The sequence below is a fragment of the Somniosus microcephalus genome, chromosome 11, assembly GCF_052327205.1.
Source record: "Somniosus microcephalus isolate GS21.2 chromosome 11, FLI_Smic_1.0, whole genome shotgun sequence".
NCBI lineage: Eukaryota > Metazoa > Chordata > Chondrichthyes > Squaliformes > Somniosidae > Somniosus > Somniosus microcephalus.
The window spans coordinates 199,474,572-199,497,921 of NC_140997.1; the positions used below are offsets into that span (position 1 = coordinate 199,474,572).

The window sequence follows — 23,350 nt, forward strand, 5'->3', positions numbered from 1 at the left end:
CTATGCCAGTCGGACACCAAGATGTCAGTTATCACCTGCCTGTAATGCACTGTTTTGTTGTAACTTTTTTGTTTTATATTCCACCTCTCTCAACCCTGAAAAATCTAAAGTATTTGTATTATTTGAATATAAGGAGATGGGAATTAGATTGTTTAAGTGTGAAAGGTTATAAAGCTCAGCTTCTCTAATCTATCTCCTTTTGAACTTGTAACCCTCCATTCTCTCAGTTCTAGCTCCAATATCACCCAATTTGCTGAAAAAGAGGGAGCTGTTGTCATTGGACAATGGTATCTGTACCTGGTTGAGGCTAAACACCTACTGTCCTTCCTCCTTCCATCCTCCTCTGGACCATGACACCCACTGCCAAACACCATATTATTATTTACCAGACTGAACTCCTCTCTCCCAATCTGCCCTTCCAAGCCCTAAGGCCTCCAATGTTATAGTCCTACAACCTCATTCAGTACATTTCTATCTCCTGCCTAAGACATACAAACAGTACTGTCCCACTAAATCAATTGTTTTAGGTTGCTTCTCCTGAATAAATCTCTTGTTTTGTCTCTCTTTCTCTCCTTATCTAATCTCCACTATTTGTATCCATGAATTTTCTGAGTTGCTTTGACAATTTCACATTCTCTAGGCCCAGTTGTCAACTTTTCACCATGGATGTTCAGCCCCTGTACACCTCCATCACTCACAGGCTCTCCACTTCTTCCTTGAACAGAAGCCCAAGTAGCCTCCTTCCCCACCAGTTGTACTTGTTCTCATCCTGAAGAGTTCTTGTAACTCCACTCACTTCCTCCATGTAGAAAGGATTGCTATGGAAATCCATATGGGTCCCAGCCGTGCCTCCTTTTGTAGGATATGTGGAACACTTTAGTCTGATGTGACTCTGGGGCCTTCTCTTTCTTCTTTTTCCATTATACTGATAATAATTGTGTTGGTTCTGTTTCTTACTGTTGTTCTGACTTTGAGATTTCATTAAGTATACTTCCAATTTCCACCCTTCCTGCAACTTTAGATGGTCCATCTTTCATTGTTCCCTTCCCTTTCTGAACCTCTCTCTCCATCGCTGGCAGTGGGCTTTCCACTGACACTTATTACAACTATCTGAATTATGCATCTTTCTACTCCACTTTCTGTAAAGGCTCCATCCATTTCTCTCAGTTTCTCCATCTGTCATATATTTTCCTCCCCATCCACTTTCTACAGGACCATTCCCTCTGTGGCCTATTTTAAAAGAAAAGGGAGACTTGCATTTATATAGCGTCTTTCGCAACCGCAGGATGTCCCAAAGCTCTTTACAGCCAATGAATTACTTTCTTTTTGAAGTGTGATGTTCACCACTTCTGTCTGAGCTGCCTTTTCCTTGACAATTTCCAAGCACCTGTTCATTCACCTTGTCACATAAGCATTCATGATGTGATTTCCTTTGTATTAGGGTTTGGGTGATCACTTTGTTGAAGACCTCCATTCTATCCCAAAGAGAGATTATCATTTCTCTCTGGCTCAACATTTTAACTCTCGCTCCCATTCTCATTCTGACCACTCTGTCTTTGGCTTCCTACAAAATTCTAACCAGGCTCTCTGCAAGCTTTCTGGAACAGCATCTTGACTTTCTCCTGGGCACTCTCTAGTCCTCTGATTTGAACGTTTACTTCAGCTCTTTAGACCTTGGTTATCTTTTCCATTTTCCTCGAGGCAGCAGGTGCTGGAATGCTCAAATGATTGCTCTGTCAGTGTCTGGGAAGAAGTGGGTTAGGGTTGTGGGTGTGGACTCATCGTCAGAAAGCAGTAGGGACAGGAAGTTTGCACCCAAGTTGTTGGCCTACTTTATCTTTTTTTGGATGCTGCCAAGTCTGCTATGTGTTTCCAGCATATTCTGTTTATATTTTGGATTTGTTACATTTGTGGGTTTTTTCCCCCCTCTCTTTCACTGCTGTTTTCATGCCCTTTTGTTCTTTTAGGTTCCTTGCCTCACTGCAATGAAGGATCGACACTTGAAATGTTAACCTGTCTTTCCTACTCACTGATGCTGACCAAAGTGTCAGTTGTAGCACCCTCGCCTCTGTGTCAGACAGTTGTGAGTTCAAGTTCCACTCCAGAGACTTGAGCACAACATCTAAGCTGACACTCCAGTGCAGTACTGAGGGAGCACTGCACTGTCAGAGGTGCCGTCTTTCAGATGAGATGTTAAACCGAGGCCCCGTCTGCGCTCTCGGGTGGATGCAAAAGATCCTATGGCACTATTTTGAAGAAGAGCAGGGGAGCTATCCCCAGTGTCCTGGCCAATATCTATCCCTCAATCAACATCTAAAAGAGTTTGTCTGGTCATTATCACATTACTGTTTGTGGGAGCTTGCTGTGCGCAAATTGGCTGCCACGTTTCCTACATTACAACAGTGACTACACTTCAAAAGTACTTCATTGGCTGTAAGGCGCTTTGGGACGTCCGGTGGTTGTGAAAGGTGCTATATAAATGCAAGTCTTTCCTTTTTTCTAGCATTCTCTATTTTTATAGGTGTGGTCAGTTGAGGCTCAATGTCTTATCCTAGAAATATTTTAATTATTTTTCAAGCAGACCAAAATCATGAGCTCTGATAAATCTTGATTATAAATGGCTGCTTTTAACAATGAAAAATAACTACAATCTTCTATAAAGAGTAGGTGAACTGCCCTGCCAGCTTACTGCCCAGGCAGTGAAGACAAAAATATACCCATGTATCAGCTAAAGGGATTTGGGCTGCATCTATTTCAGCATACACTTAGTACTGCCCTACTTATGACTGAAAGCCTGCCACAGGTGGGAGAAGTATTGTTGGCTTTTCAAACAATATAGTTGTAGATTAGGGTTGCAGGGAAGATGGACTAACTAATACACACACACTTTATATTGATAATAAATCATACAGCAATATAAATCATACAGCAACAAGCATGAAAACAGCCTTGGTAGGCAGCCTCCCTTCCTAAGTAAAGACAGCAACACAGAGGTGAGAAACCACATGGGGAACTTTAAAAATGGCATAGCTGTGATCTCTGAGAAGAGTAAATAGGAGTTTTCAGCTTCTCTGCAGCTCCAATTAAGGTAAAGTCCTTAATTTACACACAGTTAAGGAATCTAGTTTGATTTTGACAATGTGAAAGAACAGCTGACATTCTACCTTTGAAGAACTTATAGTCTATTTGGTTGCTTCCCAAGTTTAAAAATGCCATATTGTAGTTATTGTATCCCTCTTAAATTTGCTGGTATTGTCCACCTTTACTGTCTACCTGGGTAGTCTGTTCCATTATGACCATAATCTGTGTGAGGTAGTTTAAATCTCAACTGTCTTCTGAGCCCAAGTTCATGCCATTTAGTCGTAGTTATGCTAAATAATGTATTAGGCTTGAGTTATCTGCAGCCACTTTATAATCTTGAAAATGTGGAAGGTCTCACCTGAGCCTTTCTTTTTTAGTGTAACCATTCCCAGCTTCCTCGGTCTCTGCTGACAGTTTAAGTGCCTAATCCTGGGTATTAGTTAATTTGCCAGTCTCTGTGCCTCCTTGAATGTTTGTATTGTTCAAAAGATGGGAATTCTTTGAAACAGTACTATTGAATTGCATTAGCAAAAATTGATCTGTAGGCCTTATAAAAACTAAAATACTCTGGAAACAGCAGAATCACATTCTTGAGTTGCCAGATGGATAAAGCCAAGTTAGTTTACTTTGAGCTGTCCAGGATAGCATTAGCACAAATGGTTTGTGTGAAGTGAGTCATTCTAAGCTTCAAAAATAAAATGCCCTAAATATATTCATCTTTCAGCGTGTTTCGTAATTAGCTTAGTGTGTAGAATGCAAACATGGAAAAGGATGTGGTGTCTATTGCATGAACAACTCAAATGAGAGGGGGTGAGAGATAAGTGCAACTGCTCTATTATTGTAACTTACTGTTGCTGTGGTATTGCATGAATATTTGGTATGAAAATCACATTTAAACAAAAAAGAACTGAAATGGTGGAAAATGTAACCTGGTTGGTTATTTAGTTGCTAAGCAAGGTAAACACAGTCTAACAAAATCTGTGTGCATTATACATCAAAATACAAATGTTTTTACATGATAGTGTAGCTACAAGACATCCTGTTAGCAAAGGAAATAAAGAAACTGCCCTGAAACCACAAAACTACTTTGGTGAGCAACACAACTCGACATGACCAGCTGACTGTGACGCTACTAAACGTGTTGCTGAAATGAATTTTTATTGAGCACCATCATATTTGGCAGGTTCTCCACTTGTACTGACGGTGTACATTTATATTTTTATTTTAATATTGGTTTCCATTTTTTTGTTGCTGTGAAGTTTGTGGCTATATTTTTCACTTATTTATTAAAAATATGCAAGGCATGTACCAATCTCACTCAAACTACTAGTCATATGATGTGGTGTCTCTTGTTTAAGTCACAAACATACATATGTTCACTAATGTAGTACACAGAGGGAACTCCAATAAACCAATGAATATGTTCCCTGAAGATTCCTCTCATTACAAACCCAGGTGTGAGCAGCAGAATTTTTCTGAGTCACATCTGACTGAAAGGTGGGTTCCAGGGTGTATGGAGTATGGAAAGGCGTTTAGAATAATGAAGCAACAGGAACAAACTATGTAATGGGCATAAGGAGAAAATAATCAATTAATAACTTTGTTTATTAGTTTCCTAATTAAAATCCCAGCATTAAAAGCTACCTCTGGTTTCTGTACTATCTTGAGATACATTCAGTACAGCTTCTTGAAGCAGGATGTCCGGCCTCTTGGAGCTAGAAGAAATGCTAGTTCTGTTACACAGAAATAACCCCCCTTCCACCCCACCCATATGCAAAAATTGCAACCCCTATGCCCAAAACTTCCCTAACCCCATAGACAAAGGCCCAGAATTTGCTGGAGTGGGGCATCTCATGGCATGCCCCGTTAGATAGACTTTTTCCCTCACCCTTTAGCTCGAAACTATTTTGCCCTATAATTTGCTGAAAATGTGAGCTGATAACGGAGCCCAGAGGGCAACAGGGCACCTGGGACCTTGGTGGACAACAGGACCAACAGACTATCTCCTCAACCAATGAGATTTAAGAATTGCGAAAGAAACAAAAACAACGGAGGAAGAAATAGGGTGAATTAGAGTCAAATCAGGTTCAGAAAAAGAACTAGAGAGGGCAAGAAAGATTGGAATAAGAGAGGGAAAAAGAGACAAAGAAAAAGGAAGAAAAAAATTAAAACACCTAATTTTACATTTTGAAAATCTCTAACAACAATTAACTACCTGTAGGAATGTGACTCCACAGTTTAAATTGTTCCCTTTCTGGGCTGGAACGGTTGAGTGGCATTGCAGGAACATAAATTTCCTAATTAAAAGGGTACTAATGGGCTGTTAAGTACCAGCCCTAACTTTTTATGACGATTTTAATTGGCAATTAATGCACAAATGCAGCAACCTCATGAAACTCACGGGGAGGTTGAAGGCGAGCTGCAGTTTTTGTGAGGCTGACGGCGGCGTGGCGCAAATTGTCCAGCAACATGTATCGATTTGTAATTTACGCCGTATCTCATCCTCACAAGTTGCTGGATGATTTACACAGAAGAAAGACTGGACAAAAAGCAGCAATGCGCATATGCAAATATCAAGACCTCCCATACATCCAAAAGGTCAGACTCCCCAATGCAAAAAAGCAGCACTGCTCATACAAGAAGGCCAGACCCTCCCTCCCCCCCCAAAAAAAACATGAAAATGCAGGCCCCCAAACATACAAAATTGAAGACACCTCCCCCCTTTTTCTTCTGCTCCCCATTCTTCCTCCCATCCTTTCCCTGAGCTGAAGTTTCAAAATTGGGAAGATTCAGCTTTAGCTCTTTAAAGTTCCTGAACTGGTCAAAATAAAACGAATCCCTGGTTGGTCTAAATCTATCAATCAAGGAGCAGCCTTTGCTAATCTTCCAGGCTTGGGTAATTCATATGGCTGCAGTTGGATCATTCATCTGGTCATGACTTTTGCTCATATTAAGCTCACAAAGTTGCTTTCAAATACAGTCAGCTCCCAATAAACCAGAGTGGAACCGGCTTTATGCATTTAATATGGGAAGGAGCAGAGACTGAATGAAAAGAGCTCATGGGCCATATGTAGTCCGTAGGCTGCATGTTGGGCACTGCCACCCCATAGAGTGCTCTTGAACTTGGCTGCATTGTAACCTGAGATTCCATTTTTGGAGAAAATTTTACATTCACAGCTGCAGTTTCAATGGAACCATCCAGTGTAGAACTGAGCAATACAGACTAGTTAAGTGCCAGGTTTGATCCCTAGTCTGTGTCGCATTAAGGGCATTGCAAATTAGCCTCAACACCCTGGACAATGGAGATGGAAGAAGTTCAGCCAAAATTTGTGGCTCTGACATTATTATTCAACGTCTGCTGGAAAGTGCATACATGTGTACATCAGGTGAGAGTCGGGCTCAGCTGTGATGTTCCCCGAGGCTGAATAGAGTGTCGACGTTTACTATCTAGGCTTACATTTGAAAAACAGTACTTAGAAAAGATTGCAGTGTCGGCGCTTTTAGGATGGGGAAAAATAGGCCATCGTGTTCATTCATCAATCAGGTAGGAAAGCTGGGCATTTGAGCTTGTGAAACTTTTAATTTGTTGACCAAAAGCAATGTAATGGAAAAAAAAGGTTAAGAATCAGCCCAACAAATGACTACAAGTTGGGACCAGTGGTAAATTGTATCTATTTTAATGAACTTTTAGCAGGAGCGACCAGTTCATATATTTAAAAAAAAAGTATTCTGCAGCAAAACAACAAAGTTTGCAAAGTACTTCAACATTATCACACTGCCATGCTAAAAAAGCTGCCATACTTATTATCCGCAGGGCTGGTAAATCATGGTAAACTTCAAAGAGCACTGCAAACAAGGCTCAGTATTATGAAGTTCATCTTGATTGACATAATTGTGAAGATAGTTTAAGAAATGCAGAGAGCTTTTTGACTTTTATGCATTTGATAGACATTTTCCATGACAACATAATTTGAGGTGGATTAAGAGTGGCTGGATTTGTTTTGGCTCCATGTACTTTCCATTTTACTGTTTAAACCCAATGGCTATAATCAAGGAGGGCTTAATAACTGTAACAATGCAATCTTCCATTTCTGATGCCTTCAAGATCAAGTTTTACAACTCAATAAATCTGTGCAGCTGTCAGCGATATGTTACTTTGTATTGAGACCACAATGTACAGGCTGAAATGCTTCAACAAGCCCTGTGTAATCAGAGCTGGCAGAGTGCTGTTTTACAAGATAACTTTTCAGTTGTCGCCATGCTGATTTTTGTAACTTTATCCAGAAAGCAACTGAACAAAGAGAAATTGTTTCTTGAAGGAGTCATTCGTCACTTTGGTTACCTGGTTTTTCAACAGTATATTTTATATAGGGTTTGGAACAGGCAGAGTGCTGTTTTACACAAGTAACTCCTGGCCCACAAAATTAGGGGTTAGTTCCTTGTTTAGCCACCCAAGATCTGTTAGGCTTGTTGATAATTTATATCTCTGAACCAAACTGTTTGAGTTGGTAGCCATTGATCACAGTTTGAAATGTTAAATTTTGTAATACAATTTTTACATTACATCTGCAGTTTGATTTCTGAACCTCTTGATTGTGTTTCTGCATTGTAACTTCCTCCTTAATTACAGAGGACTTACAAAAGGTTGTAGATTCAACCCTCACTCCAAGATTTGAGTACATCATCTAGCCAACACTTCAGTGCAGTGCTGAAGGAGTACCTTTATTAATATTTTTTAAATCCCAGTTTCCCAGAGCTGGGAAACCAGTGAAAAAAGAACAGCTCAGCAAAGATTGGGTGCCAGTTTGCCTTGGGGGCAGGTGAGGGAGAGAAGCGTAAACTGTCATGGGGACAGCGGTGGGAATGGGGCCCATAGTGACCCAGAGGTGGCAAAGCTGGCAGGGAGAAGCGTCAGTTTGCCAGAAGCAACCTAGAAGAGACGGAGCAATAGCGGAAGGAGGCCTAAAGTGGCACGGATGGGGATAAAACAAAGCAGAGGTGTGGGGAAGGAGAGAGAGAGAGAGGGGCCTTAAGTGGCTCAGAGGCAGCAGAGATAGTGATGAAGTGGGAGAAGGGTTTTAATATGGTAGACAAGCGGTAGAAGCTGAGCGGGGTATAATGCGTCCCCTAGATAGCCAGGTGACATGCGTAACAGCACCATCTAGTGTTTGGATGTTTGCAATTACAATGTGACAGCCAAATGTTGGCAGAGTTTTCCAATTGTAAATGTTGACTCAAAAAAGTGATTTGAAAATCATGACGCAGGAAATGAGGTTAATGCAGACAGCAAGTGCGCACTATATGCAAGACTTTGTTTGAAGAAAGTTCACAGCATCTGTACAGTAATGCATTTGTTGCAATATCCATGTCACACCTGTATACAGTTTGTAACTGATAACATAGTGAGCAGGATAGTAGTAGGCTTCAGGAGGACATGGACAGACTAGTAAAATGGGTAGACACAATTGTAGTGTACAATTCTGGGCACCACATTTCAGGAAGGATGTCAAAGCCTTGGAGAGGGTACAGAGGAGATTTACTAGGAGGATACCAGGGATGAGGGATTTCAGTTAAGTGGAGATTGGCGAAGCTGGGATTGCTCGTCTTCGAGCAGACGAGGTTAAGGGGAGATGTAATAGAGGTATTCAAAATTTAGATGGGTTTTGATAGAGCAAGTAGGGAGAAACTGTTTCCTCTGGCAAGTAGGTCGGTAACCAGAGGTCATGGATTTAAAATAGTTGGCAAAAGAACGAGAGGGGAAATGAGAATAATTTTTTTTCACACAGGTTGTTATGATCTAGAACGCACTACCTGAAAGGGTGGTGGAATCAGATTCCATAGGAACTTTCAAAAAGCAATTGGACATGTATTTGAAAAGAACTAATTTGCAGGACTATGGAGAAAAAGCTGGGGTGTGGGACTAAATTGGGCAGTTCTTTTCAGCACGATGGGCCGAATGACCACCTCCTGTGCTGTATGATTCTATAGTCGCTGAGAAACCAGCTTTGTGTTTGTCTGATCGTGGGTTTGAGCCCAAGTGCATCTCATAGTTGGATCTGCTAGTCATCTCTTAATGAATTAGTTATGCAGCCATCTTAGTTAATATAACCTTGTGTGAGGTGAGAAAGAGGGTGATGCTGTTGTGGAGGTAGAACACCTGATGCAACATGCCAAATTTTTAGCTAGTCTTGTCTCTGTTATTGTTTAGCTAACAATGTTATAAATGTCCCCTTTAGACTTAGCTCCTTAATAATCCTGTGATGCAGGAGGAAATCAATGGAAGTCCACAATAACATTTTATTTTGAGTTATCATAATCTGAATTGTCTAAAATATGAAAGGCTTCAGCTAAGCTCAATCCTTCTAGGTGAGCTGTTATTGATCTTAATTACCAATGTCATTAAGCCATGCAAACACAGGACAATATAACAATAACAGAATATTTTCAGGTCTCACAGAAAATATTTCTACACAATTTAATGCTAACAGCCTTGTGTTTAGATAAGTTGCTGTATGCCATATTCCTAATAGGACATGAAAGACTTCTGGGACCAATTTAGATTCTAAACATACAGGGGTATAGCTAGGGCATGGACCAAGAAACATGGCTAGCATGTGTGACAGGAAGCAGCAGTGTCCCTGTGGATAGATTGTGAGACGGGATATTGCTAGGGCATGGGACAGAAAGGAGGAATGTAGTTGTGGTAGGTGACGGGGAGTGGGCTTCAGCTAGGTCAAGGGACACTGAATAGGAGCATGGCTGGGGTATGGGATAGACCGGGGCTGGAGCTAGGTTATGGAACAAAGTAAGGCATGACTGGGATGTGGGACACGGAGCTGAAAGAGGAGAGAACATGGTCCGACAGTCTGAGGGACTTGAATTTACATTGGTGAAGAAAAAGTAATGAGTGCTTCAGCTTCAATTCTGCACTTTGACTTTCTCTCAACGTCAGACTCAGTAACCCCTACAATATGTCACCCATGACACAGTGATCAGCACTTAATGTTTAAATAAAAGCAATTGAGGAAAAAAATGTTACTAATTGTAATGCATTCTTAATATTAAAGCTGATGAATCTAAGGTTTTCTGGGTTCCATGCAGTGAAATGCTGCAGCAGTTTCCTTTTCTAAACTAAAGCTCTTGTATTTTGTATATTTCACTTCATTGCTAACATAATCAGAAAGTATTTTTCACAAATTAAAATTGTCAACATGATGTTTACTTTTCTTTCTCAGTGCACAGAGCCACAGAAATTATTCAACATTGCAAATGAACTTCTGCTCACAGAAGAAGCCTATGTGAAAAGGCTTCACCTTCTGGATCAGGTAATGCAAAACATTAACTAGATTCAGCTTGCAGTAAAATATGTTTTAAGATATTTATTCATTTGTTGATTTGGGATAGTTTTAGACTCCAAAATAAACTTACCATTTATTATAGGTTGTTATCTGAACATCAAACAGGTAAAAATTGTTTAAAATGAATAAAATACCATTTTTGCTATGTACAAGGAATAGTCAGCATTATAGGAAATAGCTGAAACAGGCCACAAAAAAGTTCTATGCTTCAGGATAGCAGAGAAAGAAGCTCTGAAGCTACTGGAGATGGAAGAGCACAGACAGATGCTACTTGAAGGTTGGCCGGATAGCGCTTGCTCAGGCATTTTCTCTTGGCTGGTTGGTCAATGAAGTGTTTCAGACCTGAGTCCTATTCTTGAGAATGTAACAATTCTAAAATTATGACTGAATGTTGTATTTTAATTAAAATAGTGAGATGAATGTTGTACATATCACAGTTGTGACTAATGTGCAGTCTTTTTAATCTTAGACCTCTACATACACTAAATAATAATGAGAGTGTCATTCTTTTAAAATAGTCTGTCTTGTAGGATTTCCTCTAAAACTATTTATAATTGACAGAGGATAATCTGGGGGATTTGTGCCAATGCGATTATGTTTCCATATATGAATACGTGGGCACAACTTATCATTAACTTTTCTTTATTCAAGTGCGTATGAAAATTAAGTACAAGTCTCCATACGAGCTTGACAGGCAGGAAAAGGCCAGCTGGTCCATCAAGCCTGCCCCACACCATCATGGATAAACGCTTCTTCCCACCGTCACAGCCATGTAATGTCCTGGGAGAGGCAAAATAACAGATGGGAAAAACCCAGGGCCAATAAGGGAAAAAAATATTCTGGAAAATCCTTTCTGATCCCCTCAGCTGATCAAATCCCGTCCCGGAGACCAAATGTTATAAAATCTTATTGATTTATTCATTTAGGTAAGCCATTTAGGACAGAAATGAGGAGGAATTTCTTCACCCAGAATTCTCTACCACAGAAGGCATTAGAGGCCAATTCATTAGATATATTCAAGAAGGAGTTGGATATATTTCTTAAGGCTAAAGGGATCAAGGGATATGGGGAGAAAGCAGGGACCGGGTACTGAATTTGAATGATCAGCCATGATCTCATTGAATGGTGGAGCAGGCTCGAGGGGCCAAATGGCCTACTCCTGCTCCTATCTTCTATGTTTCTATTCTATTTAGAACACTCAATTAAACTTTTCATATTGAAACAAATTTTTCAATTACATTTTTTATTTTTCAAGTGGTATCTCTTGTCAACGTGCAGAGCGCCTGAGTACTCTGCATCAGATTACATAACCTGCCTCTCACTCGTGTGCAGAGCTAATTAGCTTAACTACTCAACCAACATAAGCCTGTGTATTCTGTGACTTAATTATAATTATGCAAAATATGTGATCAGGTGGCAACAGTCAATATACGGATATAATGCACACTTACCTCTTCAGATCTGTTCAACAAGCTGTAAGTGCAGAATGAATGGTTTGGCAATGACCTGGATAGTAGATAAGAAAATTGCCACACAGTGGCATTCAGTTGTGTGCTACCAAAGCTATTATTGATGCGGCAGTCCTTTTTGATGATTACAGATACAATATTTGCTTTAAGCTTGACCGCTTTTTATTTTTTTATTTACCCCCTCCTCCCACACTGCTAGAAGGAGATGTGTTACTGGAATGCTGGTCCCTGTCATCTGTTGATAGGAACTTGGCAGCTTAAAAGCACTTGGCACTTCAACATCTTGGGTGATTTTGCTGTTGGCTATTTCCAGCAAAATAAAAAATGCATTATTAGTACACATAACTTTGCTATAAGTAGTGAACAGTGGAAATATTCTCCACTGTGAAATGTGTAACAAATTTGAAGATGCATTGTTCACAGGTTTGTGTTGTAATTGTTAACAGTACTGTACTTGGAACATTATTGAGCATCCCATCTTAAAGCTGCAATGAGGTAAAGATTTCAGTGTTTATAATTGCAAGTGCTTGTCCATTGGGTCTGTAAAATTGGCTGTGAATTTCATACTGTGATGCCACGTGCACACGTGACTCCAATTATACAGGCAGCGCAATGATGTCAGCATGGTTCCTCATCTTTTATGATTTGTCATCCTTATAAGTTCAATCGAGATGGATAGTAAGTGCCTGTGATTAGAGAGATATTTACATGTACACTGTGTGTCTAAAATGCCAGAGGGAGCATTTAATTAAAATCAATAATTTACCAAAGTTTTTCCAACTCCACTTGCTAAGGTAAATAGATTTACCTTAGCAAGTGAGTGATTTTAGAAATTCTGTTGTTTTTGTGATTGTCACAACAGAAATAATAGCCTTTTAGATAAAGCTTTTCTCAGAATTTGTACAACATTCCCTGCGTCAGATAAAACAGTGTATTTCCATCTGTTCCAGTCCATGCATATCATTATAGCACCTATTGTAACTTCTTTATTCAGGTGTTTTGCACTAAATTAAATGAAGCCGGCATTCCACAAGATGTGATTACTGGGATCTTCTCAAACATTTCCTCAATCTATTGCTTTCATGATCAATTTCTCCTACCAGGATTAAAGGCAAGAATTACAGAAGAATGGTGAGTAAATAAAATTAACTATATATGTGAGAAACCAAAATTATGGCCAGATTTGTAACATTGCTGCTTGCAGTTAATTTCAAATGCTTAATTTCTGGATTCAACTCATGAGTGTGTGAGAAGGTGACTGTTGAAGGTTTTTAATTAATCTAATTTTCTGATAGAAGTCTTTGATTTTTTTTAATATGTACAAGATTTTTCAAAGAGCATTATTTTTAGGATTAAGTAATGATTTGTGTTTTTTTTCAACCTATGTCCACTGAGTTTTACTTTGAAGTTCAACAGCAACCACTTGAAACTAAATAGGTTGTGAATTTAGTTCAATGAACCCAAAAGCTACAGTTGTATAGTAGGATATGACACATGGAATCCTCTTGCCCACATTCTGAGTTTGTTCACATCAAAACATTGGAATAAAATGTATGAGTTGTGAACTCTATGGAGAAATTCGTTAACTTTATTTTAAGTTCCACTGTCATGAGATACATGCAATCAAAGTCACAAGAAAACAATTTCGTATTGAATGTAACGATCACATATCAATTAAAGAATTTACAAAAACAAAGGAAGCTATTTGGGGAACAACCAGGCTAAAGTAAGCGTCTATTGGGTATTAAAGGATAGAACTGAAAAATTGTTTCCAAGTCCTAGAGGGGCAAGGGGTCAAAGACCAGGGATCAGTCGGAACTAAAATAGAAAAGGACATTTTTTAATTTAAAAGAATAATAACTCTTTGCAGAATTTGGTCATTATGTCGATAATATTTGTTGAATTCTTTTATGCTTCAAAAATCCTATTACCTGTAGTTGCTTTAGCCGGTTAAAAACTAGTCCACATTTAATATCTGCCTATTTGAAGTGAGTGCTCAGTGTAGCATGAGACTATATTTAATCTAGTATATGTGCCAGCTGGTTTACTTGGTAGCAATCATAGAATCTTACAGCACAGAATGAGGCCATTTGGCCCATCGTGCCTGTGCCGGCTCTTTGAAAGAGCTGTCCAATTTAGTCCCACACCCCTAGTTTTTCCCCATAACCTTGCAAATTAGTCCTCTTCAAATACATGTCCAATTACCTTCTGAAAGTTCCTATGGAATCTGCTTCCACCACTCATTCAGGTAGTGCATTCCAGATCTTTAAAAAAAATTCTCCTCGTTTCCCCTCTAGTTCTTTTGCCAATTATTTTAAATCTGTGACCTCTGGTCACTGACCCACTTGCCAGAGGAAACGGTTTCTCCCTCCTTGCTCTATCAAAACCACTTATCATTTTGAATACCTCTATTAGGTCTCCCCTTAATCTTCTCTGCTCTAAGGAGAACAATCCCAGCTTCTCTATGCCCTGCCTCCATGCCAGGACATCATGTTTTTGAACAGCACACCAAGATTGAACATGTAATCTGGGCTATCATTCCTATCTTGTGTGCTAATGGGCGCTGTATTGTCTGAGGTGCCATCCTTCAGATAAGACAGTAATCAAGATCCCATTTGTCTGTTCAGGCAGATGTTCAAGATCTATAGTACTATTTCAAGAGGAGAAGTGCTCATGATGTTCTCATCAACATTTTTCCTTCCACAATACGACCAAAAAGAACAGATTAACCAAACGGTTTATTGTACATTACTGGCTGAGAATGGCTGCTGCTTTTAATAAGGCACTATATAATTGCAAATATATCAATTATCAAAAAAGGAACAGCTTCTGGATTGTAAGGGGCAATGTCCACTTCTGGGGAAATTGCTGTGAAAAAACATTAATTAAAATATCTGAACCTTTATATCAGACACTGTTTATATCATATAACACGAGTGCTTGTTTAAAAAACGTGTTCAATATTTTTAAGTCCCAAACAAGTTTGTGATTTGAGACCTTGGCCGTAATGCTGACACAGCAGTAATGCGTGAAATATTTTAGTACAATGTGCTAAAAACAGAAATTCCTTGATTTGCTTTAATTTTGAAAATTTAAGTCAAATCAACAATGGAATGTTTTTCTTTCTTGCAAAGTGGTTTTGACTGACAAACCTGAAAGGCTGAAGGTTTCACAGCCTGCACATTCATTGTTTCTGAAGGCAGATATGTCCGCAATGGCACCAGTCATGTTTTTACAGCGTGACAGAGAAATATATACATTGTTATACATGAAGACCTTTATTGAAACTGAATGAATGATGATTTAATGCACAAATTAGGAGAGTTTTATTGTTTGTTTTTAACAGTGAAGACCCAAAAGTACTATTTATCACTGAATTTTCAATGCAGGTTTATTAAACTAAACTTACCAATAACGGGTAAGGGTGGTTAAACGGTATTTATTGCACAGAGTAAGGTGTTCAAAAGCTGTTTTTAAGGAGCAATCACTAGATGCGTAATCTCCTTGATTCTCAAAATATATAGACAATTCCACATCATAATCAAAAACCAGCAAGTTTCTGATTAAATATACCCTCTGATGTCTAATTTTAATTGAGTTTTATTCTACAGTGAAGCTCAGTAGAAATTCGGGTCCCCACGGGTGAGTACGCACTGGGTACTCACGCGTAGGCCCAACGAAAGTGCCGGTTTTGTGCATGCAGTGCACATGCGCGGGAAACCGGAACTTCCATTCCCTTAAAGGAAGGGGTTCACAGGTCGAACGCGTGCGCCGGAGAGGCAGTGCGTACGCCTGGAACTTCCGGTTTTTTGCAGGTTTCTCCGGGAGGGTAAGTCTCCAGCAGCTACGCTTTTAAAAAGCAGTCGCAAGGCCTGCTTTTAACAAGGTAAATGGTGAATTAAGTAAAATTAAAACATTTTTTCCACAGGTTTATTATTTTTAAATACTTTAAAGAAAGGTAAGTTTATTTTTAGCCCCATTAGAAACTAATTAATTTTTTCAAAAATTTATATTAGTTATTTTATGTAATTTATAGTTATTTTAAAATGTGATTTAAAAAAAAAATGTGATTTGAAGTTTTAGTTATGTTTTGGGGCTGAACTCTATTCATGGATTTGAAAGGTCTTCCTGTCAAATCTATGAATAGAGATTCCCTGCTACGATTGGCTCTCCATGGCCCACGTGATCCCAGGGGACACTTCGAACTAACTGTGCCCCTGGGATACACAAGCACTGGGCGCTGGCAGTTGGAGTAGGCCCAGGATCGGAATCCCGCGCGGGCCCACGGCCGACGTACTAGGTAAGTGCAGGTCGGAGGCTTGCACCCGCGGGAAGCCCCCGACCAGAATTTCTGGGCCATTATATAAGTTGGTCTCCCACCTGTTGCTTACAGGGGGAGGGGGGAAATTTTCCTTTAACTGCTTCTCTTCTTTCCCACTCTCTTTACATCTTTCTGCTTACGTTGCATTTTTTCCCCCTCTATTTTTGTATGGCTTCTGCGTACTTCTTGCGTTGTGTTGTCTGTCTTTCTGCTTGTGTCTCACTTTGTTGCGCTCTTCCTCTCAGTGTGTAAATCTTTCCTTTCTACGGTCTCATCTCACTGCTGTAATTTTTCTAACATCTGTTTGGCTGTCGTTAAGGTTGCCAACTCAGGTTGGACTTATTCCTGGAGATTTGGTCACATGACATTCGCTGCAGTCTGCAAACATTTACAGCGTTTAAGTAATTGCTTGTTATCTGTGCTTTGCTGAGGGTGCCAATGACTGGCATTGAAGGCTATAATTTTAAACGAGTGACCTCAGTATGATAGTGCTGAAATTGAAGCTCAAGGATGGCAATGCATATTCTGTTATATTGGTAACCCGAGAATCTAATGCCTAGCTTGCAAATTCATCACCATGGCTTTATATCCAGAGCTCGAGACCACGTCCTCCTCGTCACTTGGCTCCTTTGCCAGAAAGGGGTCTTGCTGCTCCTGCTGGCTCATGACAATAAAGAGAAGCAAGGCAGCCTGCTGCAGGCACAATGAATCCCCTTGTGGCTGGTCCCACTGCACTGCTGTAACTTCGCAGGAAGTGTGGCAAACCATGTCTCCAGAAAACTTAAAGGCAGTGAGGGGTGGGACCAACCGCCAGCCACGAGGGATATTCCAATGGGGAATCGCTCAATCTGATGATAGACCGCGCCTCCAGCTCCACGGAGGCAGGTAGGATGGTATAGGGCAGGAATTGACAGTTCAGCCTGTCGCAGGCACGACCCGGAGCGCAGAAGTACTTTTTCTTCCGGGTCGCCAACAGCAGTGCCCGGGAGATCGATCGTCCATTCCGGAAGACTTGTGTGCAATCTGGGAGGGTTGTCAACTGTAGGATACAGGGTGGGGAATATTTGGACTGGAGGCGATAGAGGATTGTGATGCAGGAAGCTAGAAGTTATAGGACGAAGTTAGAGCAGTGTGGGACAAGAGGGAAGATAGAGTTGGATTAGAGGAGGTAAGAGGCTGGGAGGGGAATGTAGAGCAGGTGAGGGGGGGGGGGGTTCCTGATGATAGCAGTGAGTGACGCCCACAATTTTTTTAAAGCAGCAGCTGTATAATTTTATTTATTTTAATTTAATCTTATTAATTTTATACTGTTATATTGTGTATATATGATATATTTTTTACATTCGTATTTCTAAGAATTAGCTGGGGCAGGTGTTGCCACACCAGGGGTAGGGGCTAGCAGAGCAGGAAGATGGCCCGTAGTATCAGCAGAGGTGGTCATATTTGGAGAACGGGTCGTGATCATGGCTGAAACACGGAGCAACTTTGAGCAGTGGTGGGAGTGTGGTGAGTAGATAGAAGGTGATGAGGGCAATTCCGAGCCGGGGCACAGCTAAGTCTGCAGTAGGAACATAGGAACAAGAGTAAGCCATTCAGCCCCACGAGCCTGTTCCGCTATTCAATTAGATCACGGCTGATCTGTATCAACTCCATTTACCCGCCTTAAGAACATAAGAAATAGGAGCATGAGTAGGCCATTTGGCCCTTCGAGCCTGCTCCGCCATTCAATAAGATTATGGCTGATCTTCTACCTCCTCTCCACTTTCCTGCACTATCCCCATATCCCTTGATTCCCTTAATATTCAAAATAAGAAAATAGTGCCACGGGATCTTTTACATCCACCTGAGAGAGCAGACAGGGCCTTGGTTTAATGTCTCATCCAAAAGATGGCAGCACTCCCTGAAATAAAGAGTAGATTGCCTTTCAAAAGCTAGGCTTTATTAACCTTAAAAAACCAGCAAGTACATGTTGAGCACCCAGTCTCAACCAAACTGTAGAAAACTGAATTTAAGATGGCCACCACAGGTCACATGGAATCAACTAACCAATAAGTTTACAGCATATATCTCAAGGCAGGAAAACAGGCAACCAATTACAATGCTTCTTATAAAACAAGAATAATCACCACATTCACCCCTCCTTTTAAAATATACTTCAACCTAGGTAGCCTTTACAGTTTACAATTAGTTATTTATGACTAGAGCAATACATGTATAATGCCTTCAATTTTAAAATTTTACTATTAAATTATTAATTATTTTAAAAGTCCATTTTTAATCTTTCCGAAATGTTTGACATCAAACATGAAGGACACAGATTTTTGGTCAGTTACTAACGTAAAATGTCGCCCAGATAAATAATGTCTCCATTTACGCAGTGCTTCTACTATTGCGTACGCCTCTTTATTGATGAATGTCTCTGCTCATTATTGCTCAGAGTACGTGAGAAAAAGGCCACAGGTCTTCCATTTTGGTTCAGGGTAGCCCCAATTGCAAAATCGGAAGCGTCCGTCTCAATCACGAAGGGAACCTGCTCATCAATAGAATGCACAACTGCTCCAAGGATATCCTTTTTAAGATTATCAAAACACATCCTGGCCTCCCATGATAGAGGATATGTCGTAACCCGAATAAGGGGCCAGATCTTCTGCGAGAAGTTTGCAATCCAATTAGAATAATAAGAAAACAGTCCAACCACTCGTTGCAAGGCCTTAGAATTAGTAGGGCAAGGTAAATCAATCAGTGGTCGCAGCCGTTCTGGATCTGGTTTAATCTTGTTTCCCGAGATAATATACCCCAGTAAATTTACCTCGGTGGTCGAAAAGATACACTTCTCTTTATTGAAAGTTAAGCCAACTTTTTCCGCAACTTGAAGGAATCTTTCTAGATTAAAATCGTGCTCCACCCTTGATTTGCCACACACCGTGATGTCATCTAAATATGAGAAGGTGTCAGAGAGAGAGTTATCACTTATAAAAGCATCCATTGCCCGTTGAAAACAGGCAACACCGTTAGTAACACCGAATGGTACTCGGCAAAACTGGTACAGCTTTCCGCCAGCTTCAAAGGCCGTATATGGTTTGTCCCTCTTAGCGATAGGAATCTGATGATAAGCACTCTTTAGGTCAATAGTGCTAAAAACCTTATATTGAGATACTTTATTGATAAGCTCATCAATCTTAGGCAGGGGGTACGCATCTAATTGAGTATACCTGTTAATAGTTTGAGAGTAGTCTATCACCATTCGCTTCTTATGTCTCTCATTAGTGGTGACAACTACCTGTGCCCGCCAGGGCGAAAAACTAGGTTCAATGATTCCTTCCGATAAAAGACGTTGAACTTCAGAATTAATAAATTCTTTATCCTGACTGCTATACCTTCTTGACTTGGTAGCAATTGGCTTACAGTCCAGCATCAAATTGGAAAAAAGTGATAATGGAGAAATGAATAAAGAAGTTAATCCACAAATAGACAAAGGTGGCTTGGTTCCTCCGAAAGAAAGACTGAGGGACTCATGTAATTGAAGCACATCATGATCAATCAAAATGTCCGCACAGAGATTAGGCAGAACGGATAGGCGTATATCAGTATATGTATTACCTAGGAAAATTAATTTCACAAGGCAACAACCAGCTACTTGTGAGGTGAGAGTCGTCTGAGCCATACACACCTGATAGGAAACAGGCGAAATTTTCAAACGCTTCTCCCTCACAAACTGAAGACTTATAAAGCTCTCAGTACTGCCCGTATCTATAAGGGCCTTCACTTCTAACCCATTAACTTGGGCCATAACTATAGCTTTGTTTAGGCCATGGGAAAAGGCGGCAGAAACTGATGCAATAAACGCCCTATCTAAAGGCTGAATGGTCGCAGAGGAGGCAACCGATTTGCAAACACGTGCGTAATGACCTCCCTTGCCGCATTTACTACACACAGCCTCCCGGGCAGGGCACTTCAGACGGGGGTGCTGGGCATTCCCGCAAAAATAACACTTCTGAATCCTAGAGGCAACAGCTGCCGAAGTAGAAACTGTTTCGGAATCTGGTAAACCACTCCTATTAAATCCACGTAACTCCCTTTCATCCGGAACTGCCAAAACCACGGTCGCAGGCCGATCAAAAAGAGCATAAGAATCCGAACTTCTCTGAGCCAAATCCAATGTAGAGGCTTGCTCAAAAGCACTCTTAAGATCCAAGGTCTTATTTTCTAATAACCGTTGACGAATTGATCTAGACAGTAATCCATTAATAAATGCATCCCGTACCGACTCTTCCCTATGTTCTTCTGCAGACACGGCCTTATAATTACAGTTAGCACCAAGGCACCGGAGTGCTTGTAAATAAGCATCCAAGGATTCTCCCGCCTGCTGCCTATGGGCAGATAAAAGGTGACATGCAAATACCTCATTTTTGGGTTTAACAAAAAAAATTTCCAACGTAGCAATAGCCAATTCATAAGTTTCACAGTCCAAAATATACTTATACACATCCGGAGCAATGTAGTTGATTAGTATATCCAACTTATTTAGAGATTGCTGATTGAAATAAAGAATAGATTTGCCTTTCTAATCTAGGCTTTATTAACTTTAAAAACCCAGTAGCACATCTTTCAACACCAGTCTCCAACAATGACTGGAGAGAACTGAATTTAAGATGGCCACCACAAATCACCTGACATCCACTACCAATGAGTTTACAGCATATATCTCAAGGTAGAAACAAACAACCAATTACAATACTTCTTACTAATACAAAGAACCACCCCATTCACCAATCACAATACTTCTTATTAAACATAGGAAATAATCACCACACTGATCCAACCCACCCAAAAAGTTTTTAAATGTACGATACCAATGTTTCCATTGATCATCCACTCCTGCAGAATTAGGGTCAGCATTAAATCGTTCCGGTCGAAGATATCGTTCCATTATAGCAAAAGGTTAATAAATTGAAATAAAGAGTAGATTGCCTTTCAAAAGCTAGGCTTTATTAACCTTAAAAAAACCAGCAAGTACATGTTGAGCACCCAGTCTCAACCAAACTGTAGAAAACTGAATTTAAGATGGCCACCACAGGTCACATGGAATCAACTAACCAATAAGTTTACAGCATATATCTCAAGGCAGGAAAACAGGCAACCAATTACAATGCTTCTTATAAAACAAGAATAATCACCACACACCCTCAGTACTGCACTGGAGTGTCAGCCTAGATGTTTGTGCTCAAGTCTCTGAAGTAGGACTTGAACCCACAACCTTCTAATTCAGAGGTGAGTGTGCTACCCACTGAGCCACAGCTGATATACACAGCCTTCGTTCCATATCCCTTAATATCCTTACCTAACAAAAATCTCTCAATCTCAGTTGTGAAATTTTCAATTGACCAAGTCTCAACAGTTTTTTGGGGGAGAGTGTTCCAGATTTCCACTACCCTTTTTCTGGAAAAAGTGCTTCCTGACATCACCCCTGAATGGCCTAGCTCTAATTTTAAGGTTATGCCCCATGTTCTAGACTCTCTCACCAGAGGAAATAGTTTCTCTCTGTCTACCATATCAAATTATTTAATCATCTTAAACACCTCAATTAAATCGCCCCTTAATCATCATCTATACTCGAGGAAATACAAGCCTAGTCTATGCAACCTGTCCTCATAATTTAACCCATTTAGCCCCGGTATCATTCTGGTGAATCTGCGCTGCACCCCTTCCAAGGCCAATATATCCTTCCTGAGGTGCAGTGCCCAAAACTGAACTAAGTCCTCTGGATGCGATCTAACCAGAGCTTTATACAATTGTGGCATAACTTCCACCCCTTTGTGTTCCAGCCCCCTGTAATGATCAGTAACATGTCATTCTAGAATGGTACACTAGGTGGAGCTGTATGTTTAGTAAGGGGCTACCCACAAGGCAGTAGTCAAGATGGATGCCTGTACACGAGTCCACATGGCTGAATAAATGACTAGCTCAAGCTAGCTGTTCATAATGAAAACGTCTATTTATTTATGAATAACATGGTACCAGGATTGGTAATATCTGCTGAATATTGTGAAACGCGACATGGAGAATTTGAAGCCACCGGAGGGTTTGAAACTCACGGGGAATGTCGACTGCAATTGGCGGACTTTCAAACAACAATTCAAACTCTACATTGCTGCCATCGGGTTCGGTACGAAGCCAGACGCAAGGAAAATAGTGTTGCTGCTCACGGTTGCAGGCCCGCAGGCAATAGAGGTATTTAATACGTTTGTATTTGATCAAGAGGAGGACAGAGAAAAAATGGACGATGTGCTAAAGAAGTTTGATACACATTGTTCTCCCAAAAAGAACGAGACCTATGAGAGGTACGTGTTCCGTTCACGGACACAGCAGCAAAATGAGACTTTTGATAGCTTTGTGACCGATCTGAAACTGAAAGCACAGACATGTAATTTCTCTGAACTGAAATCATCCATGATTCGTGACCAGATTGTGTTTGGTATTCATGATAAAAAAAGTCAGGGAACGTTAGTTGAGAGAAACCGAACCAACATTGGAGGATGCTGTGAAAATATGCCATGCCAGTGAGCTAGCTCAACAGCACGCAAAGACTTTCAGTGAAACTAATAATAATGCGACTGTAGTGAATGAAAGTGCTGCTGTCGGTGCTGTGTCCTACGAGGGGAAGAAACGTGGGCAGAACAGAAATGCAAAGCAATCGGAGGATGGAATTTTTAATTGTAAATGCTGTGGTTACCAGCACCAGTCAAGACAATGCCCAGCGTTTGGGAAAATGTGCACAAAATGTAATGGAAAGAATCACTTTGCCAAACAATGCTTTTCAAAAGTAAAAACAAAGAAAGGGCAACAAGTCAATGTGATTGAGGATACTGATTTAAGTGAGACATTCTTTGTAGGAATGGTGTCATGTGACAATATAAAAAAGGATACAGAAAATGTGTAGCCCTCAGGAATGGACAATGCTGAACATAAAGTTAATGCAGTAAAAGAGGACAAATGGATGATGCCACTGCAGGTAAATGGAGCATCAGTTACATTGAAACTAGACACTGGGGCAAAAGCAAACTTCAGTATGAGTGACATTAAAAATATGAAAGAAAAGCCCAAAATACAGAAAAAGTCAG

At 40.3% G+C, this 23,350-nt stretch overlaps 1 protein-coding gene across 2 annotated transcripts in view; it reads left to right on the plus strand.

The window, feature by feature from the left end:
* The window catches only part of LOC147111113 (FYVE, RhoGEF and PH domain-containing protein 3-like), a 316,038-nt gene that overhangs the window by 223,017 nt on the left and 69,671 nt on the right, over nucleotides 1-23,350 (plus strand). For both annotated transcript variants that reach the window (XM_086001673.1, XM_086001672.1), the window contains exons 5-6: nucleotides 10,317-10,406; nucleotides 12,903-13,039. In XM_086001673.1, the coding sequence (XP_085857799.1) occupies nucleotides 10,317-10,406; nucleotides 12,903-13,039 (227 nt within the window). The remainder of the gene's footprint in view (nucleotides 1-10,316; nucleotides 10,407-12,902; nucleotides 13,040-23,350) is intronic.